Raw genomic sequence first — 24,871 nt, 5'->3', positions numbered from 1 at the left:
GGGTGATTGACCGTCATCTTGAACTTATTCCATTTTCTAATAATTGCGCCAACAGTTGTAGCCTTCTCACCAAGCTGCTTGCCTATTGTCCTGTAGCCCATCCCAGCCTTGTGCAGGTCTACAATTTTATCCCTGATGTCCTTACACAGCTCTCTGGTCTTGACCATTGTGGAGAGGTTGGAGTCTGTTTGATTGAGTGTGTGGACAGGTGTCTTTTATACAGGTAACGAGTTCAAACAGGTGCAGTTAATACAGGTAATGAGTGGAGAACAGGAGGGCTTCTTAAAGAAAAACTAACAGGTCTGTGAGAGCCGGAATTCTTACTGGTTGGTAGGTGATCAAATTCTTATGTCATGCAATAAAATGCTAATTAATTACTTAAAAATCATACAGTGTGATTTTCTGGATTTTTGTTTTAGATTCCGTCTCTCACTGTTGAAGTGTACCTATGATAAAAATTACAGACATGCTTTGTAAGTAGGAAAACCTGCAAAATCGGCAGGGTATCAAATACTTGATCTCCCCACTGTATATTGTATATTTGAGATTTCTTCAAAGTAGCCCCCCTTTGCCTTGATGTTAGCTTTGCACACTCATGGCATTCTCTCAACCAGCTTCACCTGGAATTTTCCAACCGTCTTGAAGGAGTTCCCACATATAATGAGCTTTTCCTTCACTCCACGGTCCAACTCATCCCAAAACATCTCAGTTGGGTTGAGGTCGGGTGACTGTGGAGGCCAGGTCATCTGCACTCCATCACTCTCCTTTTGGTCAAATAGCCCTTACACAACCTGGAGGTGTGTTTTGGTTCATTGTCCTGTTGAAAAACAAATGATAGTCCCACAAAGCGCAAACCAGATGGGATGGCGTATCGCTGCAGAATGCTGTGGTAGCCATGCTGGTTAAGTGTGCCTTGAATTCTAAATAAATCACTGACAATGTCACCAGCAAATCACCCCCACACCATTACACCTCCTCCTCCATGCTTCACGGTGGGAACCACACATGCGTAGATCATCTGTTCACCTACTCTGCATCTCACAAAGACACAGTGTTTGGAACCAAAAATCTCAAATTTGGACTCCTCATACCAAAGGACAGATGTCCATCGGTCTAATGTCTTTTGCTCATGTTTCTTGGCCCAAGCAAATCTCTTCTTTTTGTTGATGTCCTTTAGTAGTGGTATCTTTGTAGAAATTTGACTACGAAGGCCTGATTCACGCAGTCTCCTCTGAACAGTTGATGGTGAGATGTGTCTGTTACTTGAACTCTGTGAAGCATTTATTTGGGCTGCGATTTCTGAGGCTGGTAACTCTAATGAACTTATCCTCTACAGCAGAGGTAACTCTGGGTCTTCCTTTCCTCTGGCAGTCCTCATGAGAGCCAGTTTCATTATAGCGCTTGATGGTTTTTGCGACTGCACTTGAAGAAACTTTCAAAGTTAATGAAATTTTCCAGATTGAATGAGCTTAATGTCTTAAAGTAATGATGGATGTTTCTCTTTGTTTATTTGAGCTGTTCTTGCCATACTATGGTATTTTAGTATTGGTATTTTACCAAAAAGGACTATCTTTTGTATACCAACTCTACCTTGTCAAAACACAAATGATTGGCTCAAACACATTAAGAAGGAAAGCAATTCCACATATTTAAGGCACACCTGTTAAATCAATGATGATTTGGTTAATACTTATTTGGTTAGTACATTATTTCATATGTGTTATTTCATAGTTTTGATGTCTTCACTATTATTCTACAATGTAGAAAATAGTGAAAATCAAGAACAACCTTTGAATGAGTAGGTGTGTCCAAACTTTTAGTTGGTACTGTACGAGTTACCACACCTGGTCTCGGGGATGTTTAACTCTGGAAATTATTTTGGTCTCTCCTTAGGTAAATCAGCTTTTAGTTTTTTTTGCACCTTATTTGTGGAACTGTCTTCAAAATGTTCTTAAATTCGATGTTTTGGTCAATTCAGAAAGCTGACTGATGACCTTTTTACTGATTAGTTTTTTTATGATCGTGTTTTTCTTTCACTTGGATTTTGTATTTTTGTATTTATTTATGTGTGTATTTTGTAATTGAGGGCTCATCTGTAAAATAGACATTGGTATCAGTATGAATCCCTGATAAAATCAAGGTTTATAAAAATAAAAAAAATAAAAAATGCTACAGTGGTTCCTCATTTAAAAGTTGCGTCGTACTGCGGCACACCTTGCGTGCTGCCGCAGCATTCTGTGGCGCTTCATTTAATTCTCTGCCATTTTTTTCTGTTACTGCAAGTTATTGCTAGTTGACCACCAGAGGGCATCTTTGAGAAGCATTTGATCGTATTCCGTATTGGCATTACCAGAGAATTTAAAACCTTTTTTGTAATAACGTAGTATATGGGATTGATTTTAAGAAATTTGGCTTAATTAATTTGACTTATATTATGGTGTTTCTATTCAGAGAAAAACAAAAAACAAAACCCTCAGGGTTTCCGTTAGGATGGAATGGAAAAGTTGTTCCAATATTTCTGTAAATCAGTGATATTTATTCCCATAGTAACTCATTATGGATCCATAACTAAATGAACATCTGCATTTTGAAAGAGTATTTTTTTTAATCATTATTTTATTAACGAAATTGAATATTTAGACATTTTCGTTTATCCATGCTTGTCTCAGAGCAGCGTGAAACATTGCTGAAATAGACTGCCACAGCAGGAAGGCTATGTATTCTGTGCCCACTCGTGGTATCTCTCTTCGGTTACACATCCTTGGAATAGCAGAACAGCATAACGGTCCGAACGGCCCATGCTGTGCCTGGTGAGCAGTTGGTCATGTTCTATTGTCAGAAGAGGAATGGAGATGTCAGGGTGAACCGACGACCTGACGAACCCGCCCACATATGTTGACTCTGAATGTCAGAGGTGGAGTTCCAGAGCTCACAGGTGTGCCTGGCATGGACTCACGGACGAATGAAGATGATGAGCGATCGGCAAAGGCAGTCTGTAATCTGTGGGCATCACAGCTCGGTAAGAACAAACAAAGAACATTGTGTTCTGCAGGCCCAGGCATGGATCAAAGCTGACGAGACATTCAGTAACGTCATCTTCACAGACGAATCAACCGTGGCCCTTGAGCAACTTGCTCAAAATTGCTACAGAAAAAAAGGAAGATCAAGATGATTAACGAAAGCATAAAGATGTTGATGAAAAAATGCTGTTTTGAGTTAGTAACACTTTAGAGTACTTAAGCATTGAATACATTTTAAATTAGCACCCTTATGTAGACCTAGCCACACCCACATCCGTTCGAAAGGGGTTGGAGGCGGGTACACAGTGTAAGACAGTGGCGTGCCGTGGGCCTGGGGGCTGGGCCTTCAGTGAGGTCCTACACAGTCCCACCCGAATTAATCCACCTCTTATTACCATCATTATGATGCCATGGCTCTAGACACTATACATTTAGACAGAAACGCAGTATAAAACCAGGCGTTGCGTCACCTTGAAATTTACATTTTTATTCATAGAATTGCAGAGGAAGAGTACAATACCTTTTCATTGTGCAGCTCCCGTTGCCCTGCGCGCTTGTCCGTTGAGCTGTAGATCCACTTGGGTGTCCCCAAAAGTTTTCAAAAGCACCATTGCTTGTAAGTGCCCAGCCGTGTCTCATTGCTGCCTTGGTTAGACAACTCAAGTTTGCAAAGCCAGTGTGGCTCCAAACACAAATCTATCACTTGCAAATAATAGGCATTCCCAGCAGTACAGTTTGCAGTGCTTCTCGGAGCCTGTGAGCCATTGATAGCGCTTGTAGTTGGAACTTTGAAAGTGGCGAACGAACCCCTTTCCCGCCTGTGACAGGCTTTGTAGCGTCGGCGTCGGGCGACCTCTCCTGACAATGTCTAACTTTTCTTGAAAAGTTTTGTCTTGAGAATGGCGTTATAATTATATCCTCGACCAAATCGATATCTTCTCCTCCTTCCGCCATTGTGGGTTAAAAAAAACAGCTTAGTAGTACGCAAATTAATTAGTTTATCAAATTCAGTTTCCTAGTTCTGAGGTTTGCATAGACCTGCCCATATAGGACCTGCCTCTCAATATTGGTAATCCAATCAAAAGACGTGCACGCACTACGCCTGCTAGCTGGCTCCTGTGTAACACTGGAGCCAGCCAGCAGGCGTACAATAGCCAACTCTAAAGCTGATTGGTTGACACTAAATTTTCATTTCCATTCACTTTAAGCTACAAGCGCCCGCACTGTTGATTCTGAAGGCCTGAGGGCAGATTTTAGACCCCTGACAACACATGATGGCAAATATGATTGGATAAAAGATCTAACATAAAGACCAGCTCTCCAAATCTCAACCTGGGGCTGGAAGCAGTGCAACCAAGAGGAAAGCTATGAAATGAAGAGTATAACTCTTACTCTGGGGAATAATTTAATACATATTTGTGGGAAAATATATTTAAAAAATATATATATTCTGATGATGTTTAGGCCAGCAGAGAAGGCCTTGCTGGCCCTGATGGCCCACCACTGGTGTAAGAAAAATGTCAGAGTAATCTGAAACAGGGGCATAATTCATGTTAAAAATGTACAACATAACATAGCATTTCATAATTAAGACCGTTAGGAAATAATGTCTGGAGGATGAAAATCCCAGAGCATTATTCATATCACCTCCCCTGTCTGTTATGCTACTTTTTCTATGCCACAAAATCTAAAGGATGAAATGTACCGCGACTGGATAATCCTTGTCGTTTCTCCTAATTGAACTTTTATGTTCACTGATTCTCTGTTTGAGAGAACGAGAGGTTTTACATAGCACAGCCCACATGGACATTTAATAATGTAGATAACATGGGTGGTGGAGCACATAATAATGTCATTTATTTGGAACTGTTTTCTTGTATGTTGGTGGAAGAAATAATCACACTTCATCATATTGTTGCACTGTTGCCAACCTCTGCATTTATAGCTACCATTTGGAAGATGGAGCCTGGCTGATTTTATTTTGTGGCTGGCAGTTGGCACACACCAATTTATCGCCTATATACAATAAGTGGTGGATTCTTAAATTCAGCAGGCAAAGCTGGGTCCGATGATAAAACGTGCCAGTGTTTCTTGACCGCATCTCGCACTTTTCGCGAGTTCAAAGTATATGTAGCTGTGAACATTACAGAGTGTTCTTTAGCTTTCGCAGTCTTTTTTGTAGCAGTTCATCTCGTGGTTTCCCCAATGCCAAATTTAGAGCTTCATCCACATTGTGGAGAATAGCCTCTTCTTAGAAACCTATCTCTGCTGCTTTTTCTAGATAGTCCTGAAAATGATTTCTTGCAGGTTGGGGAGGGGGTTCACACATAGCTCAAGTTGGGGAGGGGGTTCACACCTAGCTCAAGTTGGGGAGGGGGTTCACACCTAGCTCAAGTTGGGGAGGGGGGTTCACACCTAGCTCAAGTTGGGGAGGGGGTTCACACCTAGCTCAAGTTGGGGAGGGGGTTCACACCTAGCTCAAGTTGGGGAGGGGAGGTTCACACATAGCTCAAGTTGGGAGGGGAGGGGATGGGGGGTACACACCTAGCTCGGCTTTAGACAATGCTTTAGTAAAGGTTGAATAGTCTATTGTTAAAGCTAATAGCCCATCCTGCTACGCTTGTGAAAAAAAAAACTTTTCCCCCTTTCCACGTTAAAGATTCCAATAGATAAAGTGTTTTTAGCCACAATCAGCCCCAACCCCAATTAATAGATTTGGGCACAGTGGATGGCGTGCTGGACTTCGGGCTAGAATGTTGAGGGTTCGAAACCTGCTTCCTGTTTGTTTCATTACATTATTATGCAGGTCTCAGAGCAAATAGCTAGGAGTAGGAGTGGTAAACACTGCTGAAGGGTATAATGAATGAGTTTGGTATTGGTTATGGCTGAAAATAAACTTGGTAAATAGTGATTTTCATAAATTAACTTTATGACAAAAAAATATGCACAATTGTTTGTCTCTACATTAACTAACATATTCCTCTCAATTGTACATTTTTTTGCTTGAATCGTTATGATGTTATAACTACATACATTTGCTTCCCCGTAATGTTTTGTCAGCCATCTTTGCTGAAGTCACTAGGGACGGGTGGCCCGCGTCAAATTTGTTATTGGAACCACTCGATATGATTGGTCATATAAAAACCTTGGGACCCAAATGCATAATGAGTGCTCTAACTCCCCCTTGTGGTGGTCTGGAGCAATCACGCTGTGACACTGGGTACCTCTAAGTTACGTGGTGTGAACTGCAAACTTTTAAAGGAGGAACCACTGTATTTGCATGACATGAAAAATCCATGCCATAAAGTGTGCTGCATATGCTATAGGCCTGTTGTTTAAATTTTTTGTTGGTGACACCATAGAATTAGGAATTAAACTGAACAAGAATACAAGCGCAACATGCAAGTGTTGGACCCATGTTTCATGAGTTGAAATAAAAGATCCCAGAAATTTTTACAAACGCACAAAAGCTTATTTCTCACATATGTTGTGTACAAATGTGTTTATATCCCTGTTATGAGCATGTATCCTTTGCCAAGATAATCCACCCACCTGACAGGAGTGGTTTATCAAGAACCTGATTAAATTATCATTATACAGGTGTACCTTGTGCTGTGGACAATAAAAGGCAACTCTAAACTGTGCAGTTTTGTCACACAACACAATGCCACAGATGTCTCAAGTTTTGACGGAGCATGTAATTGGCAGGAATGTCCACCAGAGCTGTTGCCAAATCGCTTAATGTTCATTTCTCAACCATAAGCTGCCTCAAACGTCGTTTTAGAAAATTTGGCAGAACGTCCAACCAGCCTCACAACCACATTCAACGTGTAACCACGTCAGCCCAGGACCTCCACATCCGGCTTCTTCACCTGTGGGATTGTCTGAGACCAGCCACCTGGGCAGCTGATGAAACTGAGGAGTATTTCTGTCTGTAATAAAGACTTTTTGTGGGGAAAAACTCATGGCTGCGCCCCTGCCCGGTCATGTGAAATTCATAGATTAGGGCCTCATTGATTTACTTCAAATGACTGATTTCCTTACATGAACTGTAACGCAGTAGAATCGTTGAAATCATTTAAATTGTTGCATGTTGGGTTTATATTTTTTGTTCAGGATTACTTAATTAATTTAATAGGATCTCTATGGGTGACACTTTGATATGTGGATAATTTGCAGCTGTTGAAGTCTATCCAAAGTGCTCAAGTTGAAACATATGTCTGTTAGGCCTTTGTCTTTTGTTTTATCAGCACAAATTAGATTGAGCAATTAATTTCCCTACTTGGGTTCTCCTTAAAATAAACTATTTTTTTACAGAATGTGTGCAGCACAATACCACGGAAGAGTTTACAAGAGGAGAACTCCATCAAACGTTCATTCCATAGGCTGGGATTCGCACTACGCAGCTGTTGCAAGAGTGCATTTTTCACTGGCTCTCCATGGCTCAGCGAGTGAAAAATCATGAACCGTGATTGATAGACAGCGTAGCCTAGCCTACACTTCTTCAATTCAAACATTATTGTGATAAAAATGCACCTATACATTTGTGAACAGCTATCCACAACAACCAGAATCCGTAAGGCTTGAATAATTGAGAGAGCAGCAGAGTGATTAACATAATTGTAATATTGATATCAATAATAGGCCTAAGTGATATCTGTATCATCCCTCAGGCAGAACAAACTTAAATGGCACCTATTTTCAATGCAGATTTCAATTTCGTTGAGAAAAAAGAAAGGTGTCACAAAGTATCCTTTCTGAATTTCAAAGGAAGTAATCATGTAGTTTTTCTAAAGCATCAGTAATCTGATACCATTGTTTTAGCTGGCAATGTAAATGATTACAGTTAGAGTTTTTATATAATCGGTTACTCCCTAACCCTGTCCCCAGTCAGGAACACAATTCAGCCAAAAGTTTGATTCTATGTGGGCTATACTCGGCCTTGTCTCAGGATGGTAAGTTGGTGGTGGAAGATATCCCTCTAGTGGTGTGGGGGGGGGCTGTGCTTTGGCAAAGTGGGTGGGGTTATATCCTTCCTGTTCGGCCTTGTCCGGGGGTGTCATTGGATGGGGCCACAGTGTCTTCTGACCCCTCCTGTCTCAGCCTCCAGTATTTATGCTGCAGTAGTTTATGTGTCGAGGGGCTAGGGTCAGTTTGTTATATCTGGAGTACTTCTCCGGTCCTATCCGGTGTCCTGTGTGAATTTAAGTATGCTCTCTCTAATTCTCTCTTTCTCTCTTTCTTTCTCTCTCTCGGAGGACCTGAGCCCTAGGACCATGCCTCAGGACTACCGGGCATGATGACTCCTTGCTGTCCCCAGTCCACCTGGCCGTGTTGCTGCTCCAGTTTCAACTGTTCTGCCTGTGATTATTATTATTTGACCATGCTGGTCATTTATGAACATTTGAACATCTTGACCATGTTCTGTTATAATCTCCACCCGGCACAGCCAGAAGAGGACTGGCCACCCCACATAGCCTGGTTCCTCTCTAGGTTTCTTCCTAGGTTTTGGCCTTTCTAGGGAGTTTTTCCTAGCCACCGTGCTTCTACACCTGCATTGCTTGCTGTTTGAGGTTTTAGGCTGGGTTTCTGTACAGCACTTTGAGATATCAGCTGATGTACGAAGGGCTATATAAATACATTTGATTTGATTTGATATGATATGTCCTACCTCGAGAGAAGACAGAAATCTCTCTTAAGGAGAACATTTTTATTGATCAAGGCGACTTGGCATGTAAATCCTTATTTGTATGTGCGGTGCTGTCTGTCCTGACTGGGCAATTGGGAGAGTGGAATCCATCACTATTGGCATGTGGACTTGATTACAAGAGAGACTATGAAACATTCATGGACCTATGATAAAGAACTCTGTCTGGTCCTCTTTACTAGCGCATCACTCAAGAGTGTCTGGACAATGGGACAGTGCATCGCTACAAAACACCCTGCTCACTCTCCTCCTTTTGGCGCAGTCACCTTATCTTAGGCTAACCTCCGCCGAGCCACTACAGCCTGTAGTACCTAAAAAGGACCAAATTAAATCCTATAATGTCTGTGATTCAAAATGGGGGCACAACAACACTAAAGTTTATTTTAAGAAAATGGACTTTCTCTTAAAGTTAGGAGTTATATCCTATATTGTGCTTAGGGTAGAAAGAATCCCACTGGGCACATAATGGTTGAATCAACGTTGTTTCCACGTCATTTCAATCAAATGACATTGAACCAACGTTGATATAGATGTTGAATTGACATCTATGCCCAGTGGACTCATTGGTCTACACAGCAGTAGGTGGCAGCATCGGGTCTGTGTGCTATAGTATATGGGTCTGTGTGCTATAGTATATGGGTCTGTGTGCTATAGTATATGGGTCTGTGTGCTATAGTATATGGGACTGTGTGCTATAGTATATGGGTCTGTGTGCTATAGTATATGGGTCTGTGTGCTATAGTATATGGGTCTGTGTGCTATAGTATATGGGTCTGTGTGCTAGCATGATAACAAAAGGACAAAGCCTTCCAGCAGAGTCTGTGAAACTGTCAAGCTTCGTCTGCTGGTCAATACTAAACATACTAATGGCCATGGTAAGCCTGACCATTTGGAGCCTGACTCAGCCACAAGAGTAAAATAGAGGACTTCAGAGATACTCCTACAGAGACACTGCTACTGCTAGAGAGACCTTAATACATTTCTCTTCCACAGCCATTTCTCATAATACCACATTCTGTAAATATAGTTGTGTAACTTGTATAAATATAACTTGTTTTCCTCTTCTTCTCTTCCTCCATGTACATGCCCTATTTGCACTTCTGGTTCTATGTAAACACACACTGGCTGCTGCCCTTCTTTGAGACCCACACAGTATGTAAATGCCCCTGAGCTGTGGTTAGCTGCTAACCGCGTGGTTTCTCAAAGGAAATTATGGCAATTGAGATCAGCCACCTTGGCATCTAGGTGTCATTGTCGGCCTGTGTCAGACCCAACAAGTTGAAAGCTGAGAGAGCTTCTCTTCCTGGAAGCCTGCAGCTTTCTGGTAAGGTCTCAGTTAGTAAGGGAGATCCCAGAGCTGATGGGCTATATGCACACAACAGCTCAAACCAGCTCCCTTCAGATGTTTAATGTACAACTCCAATGTATTTGGTGGATGATTGGAAAACGAGTCAAAGTAACTACACACACATCCAAACACTGTCTTCTTTCTAGGAAGAAGTGATCGATATACTGGTAACAGGGTGTGCGATGAAGCTACCGCTTTCAACTAGCCTACTAGTTTGCTTTACCTTACATTTGCTGATGCCACTTGTTAAATAATTATAACCCGGTATCGGGGGAAGGCACTAAGCAGCATGCTTACTTGCCATTCAGAAACAGAATACCTAATCGGGAGGATGATGAAAAGGCAGAGGGAGCGAGTGTGCCAATGAGGCCCTAGGGCCTGATGTTTTTCATAAAGGGGCGTGCAGTCAGTGTGTAGCACCATCCACTATATCTCATAACCATCCTCGCAATATGTCAATCATTGACGACAACCAAAGCAGAAAGGGTTCTCATTCAAAATGACACAATGTCCAGGGGACCATGACACAACGCCCTGACCACTTGAGGCGACCATTTCGCCATGTTCCGGGGACATCCTAACAAAAAAAAATGTTTGCATGCAGGGATGTTCCCTCACGCAATGTCCTAATGACAAGTAAAAATGTAAGTCCTGAGAACGTCCCAAAAATGTCCTGACATGGTCCTCAGTGACGTCATGGTACCTTACAGGGAACTACGCAAAGGTCCCCCAGAGAACGTTCCATTGGGACCATTATGCTACGCCCCCTTTGGCCATCATGAATCGTCCCCTTGTGGTCATTGAATGTCCTATGGAGAGTGTCCTATCAGAACCAAATAGGAACCTTTTCATAACGTTCACTTATGGACATGAAAATACGTTATCATAACGTTATGCAGCGACCAAACTGGGATCTGTACTGAACGTCCTCTTTTGGTCCTGTCATGTTTTAATGTTGCTAGAACGTTTTCCCAATGTAAGTGGTATAACATCTCGCTGAAACCCTTAAAGGATCCCAGTAGGAATGTCACCAAATGTCTTTAGCAAGTCCCTTGTTTGCTGGGAACTCTAGAAAGTTTTACAATAAGTGCATTCAACCAAGGAAGACGAGACAACCACAAACCACAGCACTTGTAACTCTATCTCCCTTTGTGTTGATCTCTGAACTTTGGTTATGTATGGTGCCAGTAACGTTTAACCCACGTTTTTTAAAACTGGTGCCTTCATATCCCCTAGTGTCTTTGCTCCACTGAATCTACTCATCCACCCACCCCAGCAACTACACTCCATGTAAACGAACATTTTAAAGCATCCTGAAACGCCACAGAGACAGAAGAACAACCTTTGCTCTCATTGAGTTTTCATGCTAACGACGTGTGGCCATATTGCTTTTGGAATGAATTGCAGGAGCTGCTAGTGAAATAATTCAACTGTAATGGTTCTCTGAATATTATTTCGAATAATGAAACAAATCAAATAATATATGCCATTTCAAATCATTGGTGACCAGCTGGCAGCATCTATTCGGTTCTGCAGATGCATCGATCCTCCAGACATTCAGCCCAGAATACCTAACGAGTTAACCACACCTGAGCTAACAAACTAATTTGATAGACTTTCATTTTAATTGGTTGTAATGATTCAACTGTTAGTAATAAACTTGCCACAGCAGGACGGTGCTCTTGACTGTTGCCGCTTAAAGGCCCAGTGCAGTCAAAAATGTGATTTCCCTGTGTTATATATATAAAAGTAGCCTACTGCTTGGGCCTAGTGGTTAAAGTGTTGGACTAGTGACCAAAAGGTTGCAAGATCAAATAACCAAGCTGACAAGGTAAAAAATCTATCGTTCTGCCCCTGAACAAGGCAGTTAACCCAGTGTTCCTAGGCCATCATTGAAAATAAGAATTTGTTCTTAACTGACTTGCCTAGTTAAAGGTAAAATAAAAATACAAATATTACCACACTAGGAAGTTGGAATAATACTGTGAAAATGATGAAAATGCCCTTTTTGTGACAGAGCTGTTTGAAAAGGCCGCCTGAAATGTCAGCCTGTTTGGGATGAAGTTTTGGCCTGCCTGGTGACATCACAAGGAGGTAAATTAGTTAACAGACCAATAAAAAAGAGCGTTCCAAACTTCTCTGCCAATAACAGATACTCAGACCACTTCCAGACAGTCCGAGCAAAATTATTGCTTGAGAAATATATTTTTGCAAATAAGCTATTTTTGTTTATTCTTGACCATTTTAATTGTAAACAATCACAGTATGGTACTTAATTGTTACCCAGCAATGATTTAATATTGAGATAAAAACAGCTGCATTTGGACCTTTAAGTGCAAAACAGTAACGACTTATAGCAGTGGTCGACTGGTCGATCTCCAAGGGGCATTCGTAGTCGATCACCAAACATTTCTGTAAAAAACAACATCGATAAAGCCTTTTTTTGTTTTTTGTTCAGTGCTGTTTGGCGGTAGGTGCACTTGATTCAGCAGCATTAGCGCCGGGAAGGCAAAATGTTCCCATTTTGAACCATTTCATGTGTCTGAAGATAGAACTCTGCCATACCCAGCAGGCCCAGAGAGCAAATCAAGTGTACCTATAGGCCTACTGCTGACCCATCAGATAGCTCAGATCACTGTGACTGCACTGTTTTTTCAAGCCATAGGCTGTAAAAAAAAAAATGTAAAAAAGAAGCCCCGAACGCATAACAAAGTCGATACGGTGAGATTTCCAGACGTTTAAAACCATGACTAGAGAGAGACTCAATGATAACAGCAAAGAGCTGCTGTATTAGTAAGTTCATATTTAAGTTGTTATTCAGCACTGTCAACACATTGTTCAACACTTTTATAAGCCATAACATGTGCATTATCCATACTTATCCACATTATCCATACTTATCCACATTATCCATTATCCATACTTATCCACATTATCCATTATCCATACTTAGCCACATTATCCATACTTATCCACATTATCCATACTTATCCATACTTATCCACATTATCCATACTTCCACTCACGCCACAACCAGCACTGTAGCTGCAATGAATGAGAATAGCAAAGTGTTTTGATAAGCTTGAATTGTTTTTTATTAGCGGCTTGTCATTTTTAACAGCGAGGAATATTTCACATTCTCTGGTCACAGGAGTAACAACATGAATTGGTGGATGAGGCAGAGATATTGCAGTGCGACTGTGTCCCCTTGTCTCAGAGGAGGGAGAGAGAGCGGAGGAACGGGTGAGCCTCAACGTTGCTCTCTCCCTCCCTTCCCTCAGACTGACCATCAGATGCAGGCCATCGGTCCAGCAAAAATTTTAAAAGCTAATTATTATGCTCACTCAGCTGTGCCTCACAAGTAATACAACAAAGGATATATTACCAGTGTTATCATATACCAAAAATGTATTTCAAAATGGTCTGAGAAGAACAACATTGGCAGGGCAATTCAAGCATAGCCAATATGCAGTGATAATGTATTGGGCCTATAGCCTACTGCACAAACCTCATTGCTACATAGCTGTTTTTAATAGGCTAATGCTGCATAGGCTTGTGTTTTATAAGTCATGTTTTTTTCCTTTTTCTGAACAGTAGATCTCGGCTTGCTTTTCTACATTGGTGACCACTGACTTGCAGTTTACACATAATGAAGTAAGGTAGCTAATAAGCTAACTCGGGTGGCAGGTAGCCTAGCTTTCAGAGTGATGGGCCAGTAACCGAAAGATTGTTGATTTGAATACCCGAGCCGACAATGTGAAAAGTCTACCGATGTGCGCTTGAGCAAGGCTGTTAACCCTAATTTGCTCCAGGGGCGCCGTACTACTATGACTGACCTTGTAAAACAACACATTTCACTGTACCTATCCGGTGTATGTGACAATTAAACGTCTATCTATGTAGTCATCTAGGTCAAATGTTATTTGAAGGGCCCAAACATAAGGGCTTCATAACTCATTCATACATCATTCATAACTCATTCATAACTCATTCATAACTCATTCATAACTCATTCATAACTCATTCATAACTCATTCATAACTCATTCATACTGCTGAAGTCCAGTTATGTCAACAACCGCAACTTGTGTTATCTTGTGGTTATTAGGATGGCACGAGAATAGCTTATCCGCGATAGAGGAGGACTGATGATGCATTAGAGTACCATAAGATCCGTAGTAACCATGCCCATGGTCTGTGTTTGCTATGGTTAAACATACAACTGCATTGTTCCCATTCACAAGTCCATTCTCTTCTCTGGGCTTTGGTGGTTGCTGTTTCTCCTACTCTCCTTTAAAACAAAGAAATCACAGTTGTCTCTGTCTATCTGCGAGGGCACCTATTCCCTGTTGCTCTCCGCCGTGTCACAGTGGGTTTGTCTATCTCTATTAAACCACTGATGCCCTGGAAACCGCCAGGCCTCCGTACCCAGCCTTTATGCAAACCCATTTTACTATTCATTCCACTCTATCTCTTCACTGGCTGGCTGCCGATAGCGCGGCGGAATCACAGCATTACTCTGTCATCGGGAACGACAGCGCCTTGCACTTTGAGACGACATCTTGCCGATAAGTTGCAAAACCACCACCCCTCGTATTATCTGAATGAGGGGATGATGTTTCGCTCGTGGAGTGTTTAAACCTCTTTGAGGAGAATGCTAATTGGGTGTGTCAATTGTGTGCTGGCTGTTATGATGTAACACTGTTCATTTTTAATAGTTTGCAGACACACGGCCTGATAGGACACCTGTAGAAGGCAACAACGTAATCGCAGCAGCACCATCGATCACTGTTAGATCATTATCTGAGATTTATCATAATACTTGACAGCGCTTTATGTTTTGATACCCGGTCAAGTCACACAATACACTGTATACAGCATAAACACTGAGTGTACAAACATTAGGAACACAGGCCTAAAATTGAGTTGCATCCCCTTTTGCCCTCAGAACAGCCTCAGGTCAAAGCATTCTACAGGTATGCTAGGCCCACAGTTGTGTTAAGTTGGCTGGATGTCCTTTGGGGGGGGGGGGGGGGGGTGGACCATTCTTGATAGATACGGAAAACTATTTAAGGGGGGAAAAACCCAGCAGCATTGCAGTTGACACACTCAAACTGGTGCGCCTGGCACCTGCTACCATTCACCGTTCAAAGGCACTTACATTTTGTCTTGCCCATTCACCCTCTGAATGGCACACATACACTATCCATGTCTAAATTGTCTCAAGGCTTAAAAATCCTTCTGTAGTTCTTTCCTGCAGTCAAATCAAGGCACCCTTTAGTGGCGTCATGGGTGGAATGTTTAAGCCCATAACCATGTGTGTGAGGTGTATACTTTTGTCTCAAAGTAGATTTGTTTAAGACTACCAAGAACCACTTTGTGTGACCCTGATTTAGCACATTGCCCCTGATTTAGCACATTGCCCCTGATTTAGCACATTGCAGTAAAAGGTTAGCCTGTCACCTCCCCTTCATCTACACTGATTGAAGTGGATTTAACAAGTGACATCAATAAGGGATCACCTGGATTCACCTGGTCAGTCTGTCATGGAAAGAGCAGGTGTTCCTAATGTTTTGTACACTCAGTGTATAGATATATATATTTTTATTGTCAGATACACCAGATATGTTTAGTGAAATGTGTCATTTTACAGGGTCAGCCATAGTAGTACGGCGCCCCTGGAGCAAATGAGGGTTAAGTGCCTTGCTCAAGGGCACATCGGCAGATTTTTCACTTTATCGGAACGGGTTTTCAAATCAATGACCTTCGGTTACTGGCCCAACCCTCTAACCACTAGGCTACCTGCTGCATTCAAAGCGCGGGTTTGAACAGGTTCAATACACTATTAATACAGGTTCAAAGTGATTCAATACAGGTTCAATACATGTTGAAAGTGTTTCAATATACCTTTGATCCGAATATTTGCAACAGTAGTTTTGCATATCAATCTCACTTAATGCTTGATGGAGTCATAGTGTAGGCCTAATCCAGGTTTGTACAGTATTACTAATGTAAATCTACTATTTGTCTGGTAATAGGAAGTTATTGTTTTCTTTGAAGTTCATAGTTAATAGTTTTAAAGCAGGATGTTGAGCATGAGGGGGTTTTCTTTATCACTGATGCTGCGGTAAACTCAGTAGTTCACCTAGGTCAGGAAGCAGTGTGAAAGGTACAGGGGAAATATTTTAGCTATGCGAAGCTTTAAAAAGAGATGTGGTACAAACGATGGGGTTAAACGAACACTAAGAGCTGCTCGTGGTCTGCCTTCACAAATGCTAAAGTTAGAAGGAAGCTAGCATGGAGACATTTGTTTTTCTATTTCCTCAATTCAACTTTTTGGCCCCAAAGGAGGAAGCATATTTCAAAATGCTTGGTCCTAAGGACTTGAAGGCACCGAGAATGAAAGATAGTAATTCCAGGTAGGTTTTTTGAACTTGAAATCTTCCTATCCTTTTTTATTTGAAAGCAGAATTCGATTTGTTTTGGTGTATTTGAACAATTCTGTGAAGCTTTTAAGACCTTGTTTCATTACATCTTGTAAGAATGCCACTTCCCTTATTTGCATTGCACAACAGCAATGGGAGACAGACAGAGAAAACCTTATCGCCAGTATGAATATCTTCTCTTATAGTGTGACTTTCTCCTCCACAACTCTTCCACTCATTAAGTGTTGGTGTTGCCTTCATAATGTAAGGGGGTCTACCATGGCACCACGCTTGACTTGTCTCTACAGAGTGAGAGGGCAAATGTGCATCTGAGAGCCATTGCCATTCTCTCAATAGCAGGAGATCAGAAAATAAATGTTCATTCGTTAAGGTGACACCCTGGCACTAACAACCGTGAGTTCTGTACCTTGGTTCATTTATTTTGCATCTCCGAGTTCTCAACGAGACAAGAGGAGACGCAGAGTAGTTGTTAAAGTGCCACGGCGTCGTTTGTTTGACAGTGTGAAGTCATTTGGGGCTGTCTGGGTTTGTTGATACTTTTGATGTAGAACTGTGAGGCAAATTAAATTAAATTATGTGATGGGGATGAATTGTGACATGGTAAAACATGTGTTCCTCGTGACAATCCATCATTTAACGATACAAAGTTGAACAATACAACCTCGACAGGAGGTAGAGAGGAGACGGGAAATGCAACTTCTGAATGATTTGCAACACAGTTTCAGTGTCCGTCGGTGTGAATTCCTGTCCATGCAAATCCCCTTGAATGTGTTGCAGATACTGGTTCGTTGAGAAGGGGTGCAGAAGTACATTTCCCCTTGGTTTGCCTTTGTTCTGTGTCTACAGGGCATACGTGTGGTTGTTTCCTAGTTTCAGAATGATGGTTAGCACGCTGACACCGTCTCACTTTGCTAGCATTCTCAAGGGCACTGTCCGCCCCACACCGTCTCACTTTGCTAGCATTCTCAAGGGCACTGTCCGCCCCACACCGTCTCACTTTGCTAGCATTCTCAAGGGCACTGTCCGCCCCACACCGTCTCACTTTGCTAGCATTCTCAAGGGCACTGTCCGCCCCACACCGTCTCACTTTGCTAGCATTCTCAAGGGCACTGTCCGCCCCATGAGATGCCACTGCTGCCTTTAGTGAAACACTGCTTGCTCTGTTGACCTTTACGTCATGTGGCCCAGGTGGAAAGAAAGAAGAGGTCCTATTTATTTCAGTTATCATGTGATCGGCTTGAGTAAACAATGGCCGGTTTATTACTCTGTTGTTGTGATTTTGTAGCCTGGTTCCCAGATATGTTTGTGCTGTCTTGCCGACTGAAACAATGTTTAGCATAATAATGACCATAGGAGTTGGCAAGACAGCACAAACAGGTCTGGGGCCAGGCTAGTGATTTCATTCATTATGATTAAACTGCTGTATAGTAAACCGAAATGTAATCATTGTGTAAAGTGTTCCATTAACTCTGGTTGCAGATTGAAAGACAAGAGGTGCCAACTGAGCCTTCTGCTGACCAAGTCAGGCTCCCATGAAAACATCAGTCCAGAAAAGAAGACCACCACCAAGTAAGGCGTCAGCCAAGTGTAGAGGCAAAGCAATGGAAAGAGATTGCCCTGCAGAATAACATAACATGTGTAATTGCCCCAGTTACGCAATTTGTATTGAAGAGCATTTTCAATCTCAAGGGCTTTCCACACTGTATGTCGGATTCAGTCTTTTACGATTATTACACGTCACCCTGTGCGGTGTGACCTAATTTACATCAACTTGGCCAGATTGTATGATTTGCTTCAGTTCTGTCGTCCCATTCTGCAATTGGCTTGCGAGGCTAGGTCAGCCGGGCTGGGCTACGTCAACTGGACGTATCAAGCACGGCATCGAGAGAACAACAACAAGAGAGAACAACAACAAGCTGACGACTGACAGACAGTGCTCCTCCTACCTCTGTGAGCGTGCGCTCCTCGTCATGAGGAGCTCAACTCTCAAATGGAAGAGGAACATCACAACACGGAAACGCTAAACACTGAATATTAGGCCCATAGCTCCAATGGGATATGCGTCCCCCAGCATAGTCATTGCCGGTTACACAATACAAGCGTTGACATGTTGACAGCCGATGTGTGTCTATGTTATTTGTAACTACACACAGGCCATTACTTGCGCCAAGTTTTCATTATCCGATGTGTGAATTCGAATTTTGAATAAATAAATGCATGCCACACTGCACGACAAAAGGCTCAACATTGTTGACACTGCCAGAACATTGTTGGAGACTGTGACCGCACACAGTCGTACTTAAATGGGCAAACCCAAGACCCTGTCACAGTGAGATGTCCGACAATCGTTTTACGACCTAAGAGTTTGCCCACGATGTGTACATTTTGTCTGGGTGGCATATGAGACGGCGAAACTCTTATAGTCTGTGCGGGCCTTTAATGGGATAGTTCAGCGCAATTACATTTAGATCGTTGTTGCCATAAGTCCTAAGCAGCATTGCCCAGCCCATAGACTACTACAAGGAAACAAATATCTCATGTAATTTAGCTGAAATACCCCTTTAAATTCATGGACTATACAGTTCATTTTCCTCAATCAAAATACCACTGGGAAACAACAGAAGCTAGACATACTGTAGCCCACCATCAGCGTTCAACAGGCACAGAAAGACATATAAACAAATAAACACATCATTAGCAAAGGACTTAAATGGATAATAAATCTCTGACTCTTTTTTCCCCCGCAGCATCTCACCGGAGGCAGCTTTGAGTTGGAGTAGCACCTTTGAAGAGCTGCTCAGACATTCAGGTTAGATTGAAACCGGCGATGTCTGATTTAGTCACAAATTGCGAGTCTATTTTTGGGCAAGGCACAACTTTAATGGGAAGCCACAGTGTCTTTAGGGAAATTAAAGGTTAGAGGAGAGAACAATGGAGTTTCACTGCTATATTTTTAGTGTTATAGGTAAGACTATCATACCTGTCTAACTTCCTGATATGTCTATTGAAAGAGTGTTTCATTACAGCTGTGAATGATTTTGCAGGGCTCGCTCTATGAGTCATTGAGATCAGTGGTTGAATGTTCAATATTATCTTTCCCACTTTCCATTGAGAGCAGGTTGGGAATCTACAGAGCTTGACCATTTCTATTTTGAATCGGAATTAACCAAAATCAGCCAAATCTCAATTAATGCCGTCTGAAATTCAAATCAAGTGTAAGTTACGAAGTAACTCATCTATAGTATCAGTGGGCACAGTGCAGATCCCTTTTGTCGCCATTATTCTGGAGCAGTACATGTTGTTTTTTATCCATATAAGCCTCACGATTGAATCCAATAAATCCAATAAATCCAATGGATCATTAAAGAGTATGTTCTTCTCCCCCGAGTAGATGGAGTGGATACGTTTTCTCAGTTCCTCAGAACAGAGTTCAGTGAGGAGAACATTGAGTTCTGGTTGGCCTGTGAGGAATACAAGACCATCGACTCGGATTCCAGGCTCATCACCAAAGCCAAGCAGATGTATGCTGTCTTTATTGAAGCCGATGCCCCAAAGGAGGTATATATGGTGCTTGAGAAACGAAACTAAATAGGCCTTGCTGGAGCTTTGTAAGCTGTATAGGGTCTAGATGTTTCCCTGACCATGTGGGCCCTATTAATGGCATTTGGGGAAACTGTGGGGTCACATCAATGGGACTTCCCTAAAGCTGCTAGTTGGTCAAGCATTCACAGAAAGATCAAATCTCATTTTTGTTGCTCTTCTATGGTCTTGATCTAATTCAAAAGGAGACGAGATGAAAATGGAATTATGCAGAGAGGTTACAATGAGTGTGAGGCATAAACAAAGCCCCGAGTGCATGATAAACCTGTGGTTAAGAAGATGCTCTATACCCCTAGTAAGACAGATATGACCATTACAGAAGCGTGTGGTTTAGAAGCGTTACAAACTCAGGCACCATTGGATGAAGACAGATTGTGACCGTGTGGTTTTCCTTCTCTGCGACGAGCAGCAACCGAGTCAGTGGAATAATTACCCAGACTCTTTCAGTTTGAGATGAAGAGGTTAGTGTCTTCTAAGCTCAGTTGAAGAATACGTGAGCATGACTTCCAAACCAAGTACAGGGACATGTATTGTGTCACAGAAGTGCATTTACATGGAGGGCTCTGCGTAACATAAACTAGGAAGAATGTCTCAAGGTGTCTTGGGCCAGTCATGAACTGTAGCTGTTTAGAGTACATTTACCCCTCTCCCACTGATCTTAAACAAGTCACACTTGCCAATAGAAAGGATTGGGTGTATAGCTAAAATAACATCTAATTTCCATATAACCATGTGCATAATTTAATATATTTGCATGAAATTACTCTATTTCCAACCAGCATCTCTCTAAGGTACCGCCCCCTCACAATTTCACAATCTCCAGTAGCTTTCACCATGGATTTCACTCAAATTCTTGATTGTTTTTGTCAAATACTCTTGCATATTCAACATTAGGCGGAGACTACAGTGACTGGCAATAGGACAAATTCACTTATATCTGCATTAAAGTAGTCAAAGGTTTAGTATTTGGTCCCATTCTCCTAGCACACAATGATTACATCAAGCTTGTGACTCTACAAACTTATTGGATGCATTTGTTGTTTGCATTTGCCCCAGCCCATTATTCCCCCTCCACCAAACTTTACAGTTGGCACTATGCATTCGGCAGGTAGCGTTCCAAACCCAGATTTCTCCGTCAGACTGCCAGATGGTGAAGCGTGATTCATCACTCCAGAGAACGCGTTTCCAGTGCTTCAGAGTCCATTAGCGGCAAGTTTTACACCACTCCAGCCACCGCTTGGCATTGCGCAAGATGATCTTAGGCTTGTGTGCAGCTGCTCGGCCTTGGAACCCCGATTCATGAAGCTCCCGACAAAACAGTTATTGTGCTGACATTGCTTCCAGAGGCAGTTTGGACCTCTGTAGTGAGTGTTGCAACTGAGGACAAACTATTTTTACGCGTTATGTGCTTCAGCACTTGGCGGTCCCGTTCTGTGAGCTTGTGTGGCCTACCACTTCACGGCTGAGCCATTGTTGCTCCTATATGTTTCCACTTCACAATAACAGCACTTAAATTTGACCCGGGCAGCTCTAACAGGGCAGAAATTTGACTTACATTTACATTTACATTTAAGTCATTTAGCAGACGCTCTTATCCAGAGCGACTTACAAATTGGTGCATTCACCTGACTTGTTGGAAAGGTGGCATCCTATGACGGTGCCACGTTGAAAGTCACTGAGCTCTTCAGTAAGGCCATTCTACTGTCAATGTTTGTCTATGGAGATTGCATGACTGTGTGCTCGATTTATACACCTGTCAGCAACGGGTCTGGCTGAAATAGCCGAATCCACTATTTTGAAGCGGTGTCCGCATACTTTTGTATATATAGTGTAGATGCAAATTTTTTTAATGACATTTTGAAGGGAACTGGAATTTGTTTGAGCGGACATAACAGATGTTTGAGTGATCGCAAAATCAACGGGAAGATGTGCTTTGCACAAGCACCAGTTGGAATGAGTATTGCTTTTCATTTGAAAACAATCAATTGGGAAGGAGGAACTAGTATCATATTACCATATCTAAGGTTTGATTTGGGATTGAGCCACTTAACAGAATAGTGTCACTTTACTTTTAGGTCAACATCGACTACGCAACAAAGGTGGCCATCCAGAAGACCATCACCACGCCGACGAATACCTGCTTCGATGCGGCACAGAGCAAAGTCTACAGCCTGATGAAAAAAGACTGCTACCCGAGGTTCCTCACTTCCGAAATCTACCTTCGCCTCACCAAGAGAAAAGGCCCCGGGACCACCATGTTCCGCCGGAGGTCACGGTCCTGCGTTTTCAATGAGCCGCGAGGGGAGGCCACGGGCGACTCCTCTGCCTGGTTGTAGAATCTTAAACTGAGAGTAGCACAAAACACACACACACCCTTCTGATTTCTCTTGCAGTGCAATGCCTGTATCTGACTCGCTGTGTGACTCGTTGGTGTGTTTTTTAATGAGACTTTCTGAAGAGATTTGACTTTACAGCTATCAGTTAAAGTGTTCCCCATCCAGACACAGAATACTGTGTTCGAATACTAATATTAATCTTGATTACCGTTAAATGTCTTGCCACTGCTTGTATTAATTCAATAATTTATGATAATAATCTGTTATGTTAGCTTTTAGTTGTAAATTGTATATATAGTCTGGAGAGTAATTAAACGATGTACTATTAAAGCTTTTTCTAACGTTTCTAACGGTTCAATTATGTCAAAAGAGACAAACAAAAAACATGACAAATAGCGACTATGACGTTAGTGCATTACACAATCAGAAGGTGCGCTAGAAGTATTTGGAAGGAACCCGCTGCCGAATCACAAAACAAAATGTATAGACCTCACTGAGCAAGTGAGTAACCACTCTACGATTAGAAATATTCACGTCATTAGTATGCACACGGTATTCCTTACAAAGAAAAATATGTAATCATTCCAAGCTGCCAACGATCCCACTGAATTTATCTTGGCGGTGTCGAATTCATTACAGCAAAGTGATTAGATTGTTTCCTACCCACTAAGAGTTAAATGACGGACAGTATTGGCTTCATGGCATCTTCACCATGGGAGTATGGTGGGATATATATAAAAATATATATTTTTTTGTTAACTACACATTGCCTGGACATAAAAAAAATCACGTATTAGTAGTAGTTGAAATTCCAAGACAGTTCACAGCAATGCCAAATCTTTCGGATAGAGAAATCACGAGGCGCCACACTTGACTTGCCTTAAGACTTCGCGACGAAACAACCCTCATAAATACATATGCCAGGCAGGCAACAAAAACAAACGCGATAAAGCATTTAGCATTTAGCTTCAATTTACATTCATTTAATTCAGGAATGCTAACGTGGGCTGATGTTTCCTTACCCCTCATTGATTCAAACCGATGCCCTAGAAATGAACTTACTTACAGTGGAGACAAAAAGTGTTAGTAGTGGAGGACTATGTACACTGTGGGATTCAAATCCTTGCCTTGCCTTTTTAAAAATAAAATATTTATATTTATTTCACACAGGTGGGCAGGCATTGTTGCAGCACATGGGGAAAATATACTTGTTTTTTTGTAGGCTGCTGAAGGTGCTGATCGAGGATACACAGCGCCTCACTGTGGGTTACCAGAGGAAGCACCCTAACCCAGTGTGGGCCAAGAGTACTTCCTGGTCAAATCAAGTAGCCAGAAAAAAATGATTGGGCCTTGTTACTATGTTACTATGGAAAACTCCTGGCCCTAGCCATGACAGCTAGATGACATGGTGTTGGAAGAGGAATTAATTAATGTGTGTATGAAACCTGTACATATTAATAAACATGCCACAATACAATGTCTACATGGCAGCTAAGGGAATAAGGGAAACAACTAATAGGGGGAAAAAGTGTTTTATTTATGTTTTGTGTGTGGGTAGGAATGCTTTCATAATAAACTCCTCTGGGTTAACTTGAATAAGAATCCACCAACTTTGTAGTTTTGGGATGTATAGCAACCACACCAGCAATAGACAGTGTTTTAGAGTCTGCAGTGCACCAATTGCAACACTTCTCAGCACTGTGCACATGCGAGACAAGCACCTCTTTTGAAAATCAAATTTCATCCACGAGCATGCAAATCGGGATCGCAGTGGTGTTTTCCATCACTTGAGTGAGATTTCCATTCTTGGTTTTGTTTGGGAAGCACATAATATCCTGGGCTGGAGGATGATGGGATTAGGATATGTGAGCACCACAGGGAGGACTGTCCTCGTACACCATGAAGACTGTCCTCATATACCATGACCCGCCATCATTAATCTTCATTAGTACATTAATGACTACACATTTGCAGTTACTGGATACATTGGGAATATTCCATTACCCCTGTCCCACAATGCATCACTTGGCTGACCAATGAGGATGGGTTTCCAATATGCAGAAAGGGTATACCTTGCACTGACTGCATCTGTGGTTAACCTTTGACCCTCCCATCAAGGTGGTAGATATTCAACACCATAAAAGGATCAGAGAAGGGAAATATAACCAGTACAATATTTTATATATGTAGCCCTTTTCAAGCAAACATGGACCATATTGTACTTTTAGTACTTTATTCACAAAGGCCAGTATTCCTAACACTCGGATATCACTCAAACTTTCACACAAGTCAAAATAGAGTTTACACGGTCGAAACATATGATGTGCTTTAGTGCAGGGTTAGATTTGACAGACATAAGAAAGAATGACTGAAGGTATGCACAGAGCATAGCATAGAATAGTATTGTTGCTGTGT

General features: G+C 41.9%; 1 protein-coding gene across 1 annotated transcript; it reads left to right on the top strand.

Moving 5' to 3' along the window:
- Positions 1-16,235: 16,235 nt before the first annotated feature.
- Positions 16,236-22,801, top strand: LOC124010137 (regulator of G-protein signaling 21-like). Its single transcript, XM_046322503.1, has 5 exons — positions 16,236-16,493; positions 18,000-18,089; positions 19,268-19,329; positions 19,912-20,078; positions 22,196-22,801. The coding sequence occupies exons 1-5, from the start codon at positions 16,372-16,374 to the stop codon at positions 22,454-22,456; spliced, it is 702 nt and encodes a 233-aa protein (XP_046178459.1). The 5' UTR covers positions 16,236-16,371; the 3' UTR covers positions 22,457-22,801.
- Positions 22,802-24,871: the final 2,070 nt, after the last annotated feature.

This window comes from Oncorhynchus gorbuscha, linkage group LG22, assembly GCF_021184085.1.
Source record: "Oncorhynchus gorbuscha isolate QuinsamMale2020 ecotype Even-year linkage group LG22, OgorEven_v1.0, whole genome shotgun sequence".
Taxonomy (NCBI): Eukaryota; Metazoa; Chordata; class Actinopteri; order Salmoniformes; family Salmonidae; genus Oncorhynchus; species Oncorhynchus gorbuscha.
Note: the sequence above shows the minus strand (reverse complement) of the source record. Positions and strands in the feature narration are given on the sequence as shown.

Coding starts and splice junctions, on each gene's coding strand:
- LOC124010137 (XM_046322503.1), top strand. CDS start 16,372: ATGGAGACATTTGTTTTTCTATTTCCTCAATTCAACTTTTTGGCCCCA. Junction 18,090..19,267: donor GAAAAGAAGACCACCACCAA/GTAAGGCGTCAG, acceptor TTTCCCCCGCAG/CATCTCACCGGAGGCAGCTT. Junction 19,330..19,911: donor AGAGCTGCTCAGACATTCAG/GTTAGATTGAAA, acceptor TCCCCCGAGTAG/ATGGAGTGGATACGTTTTCT.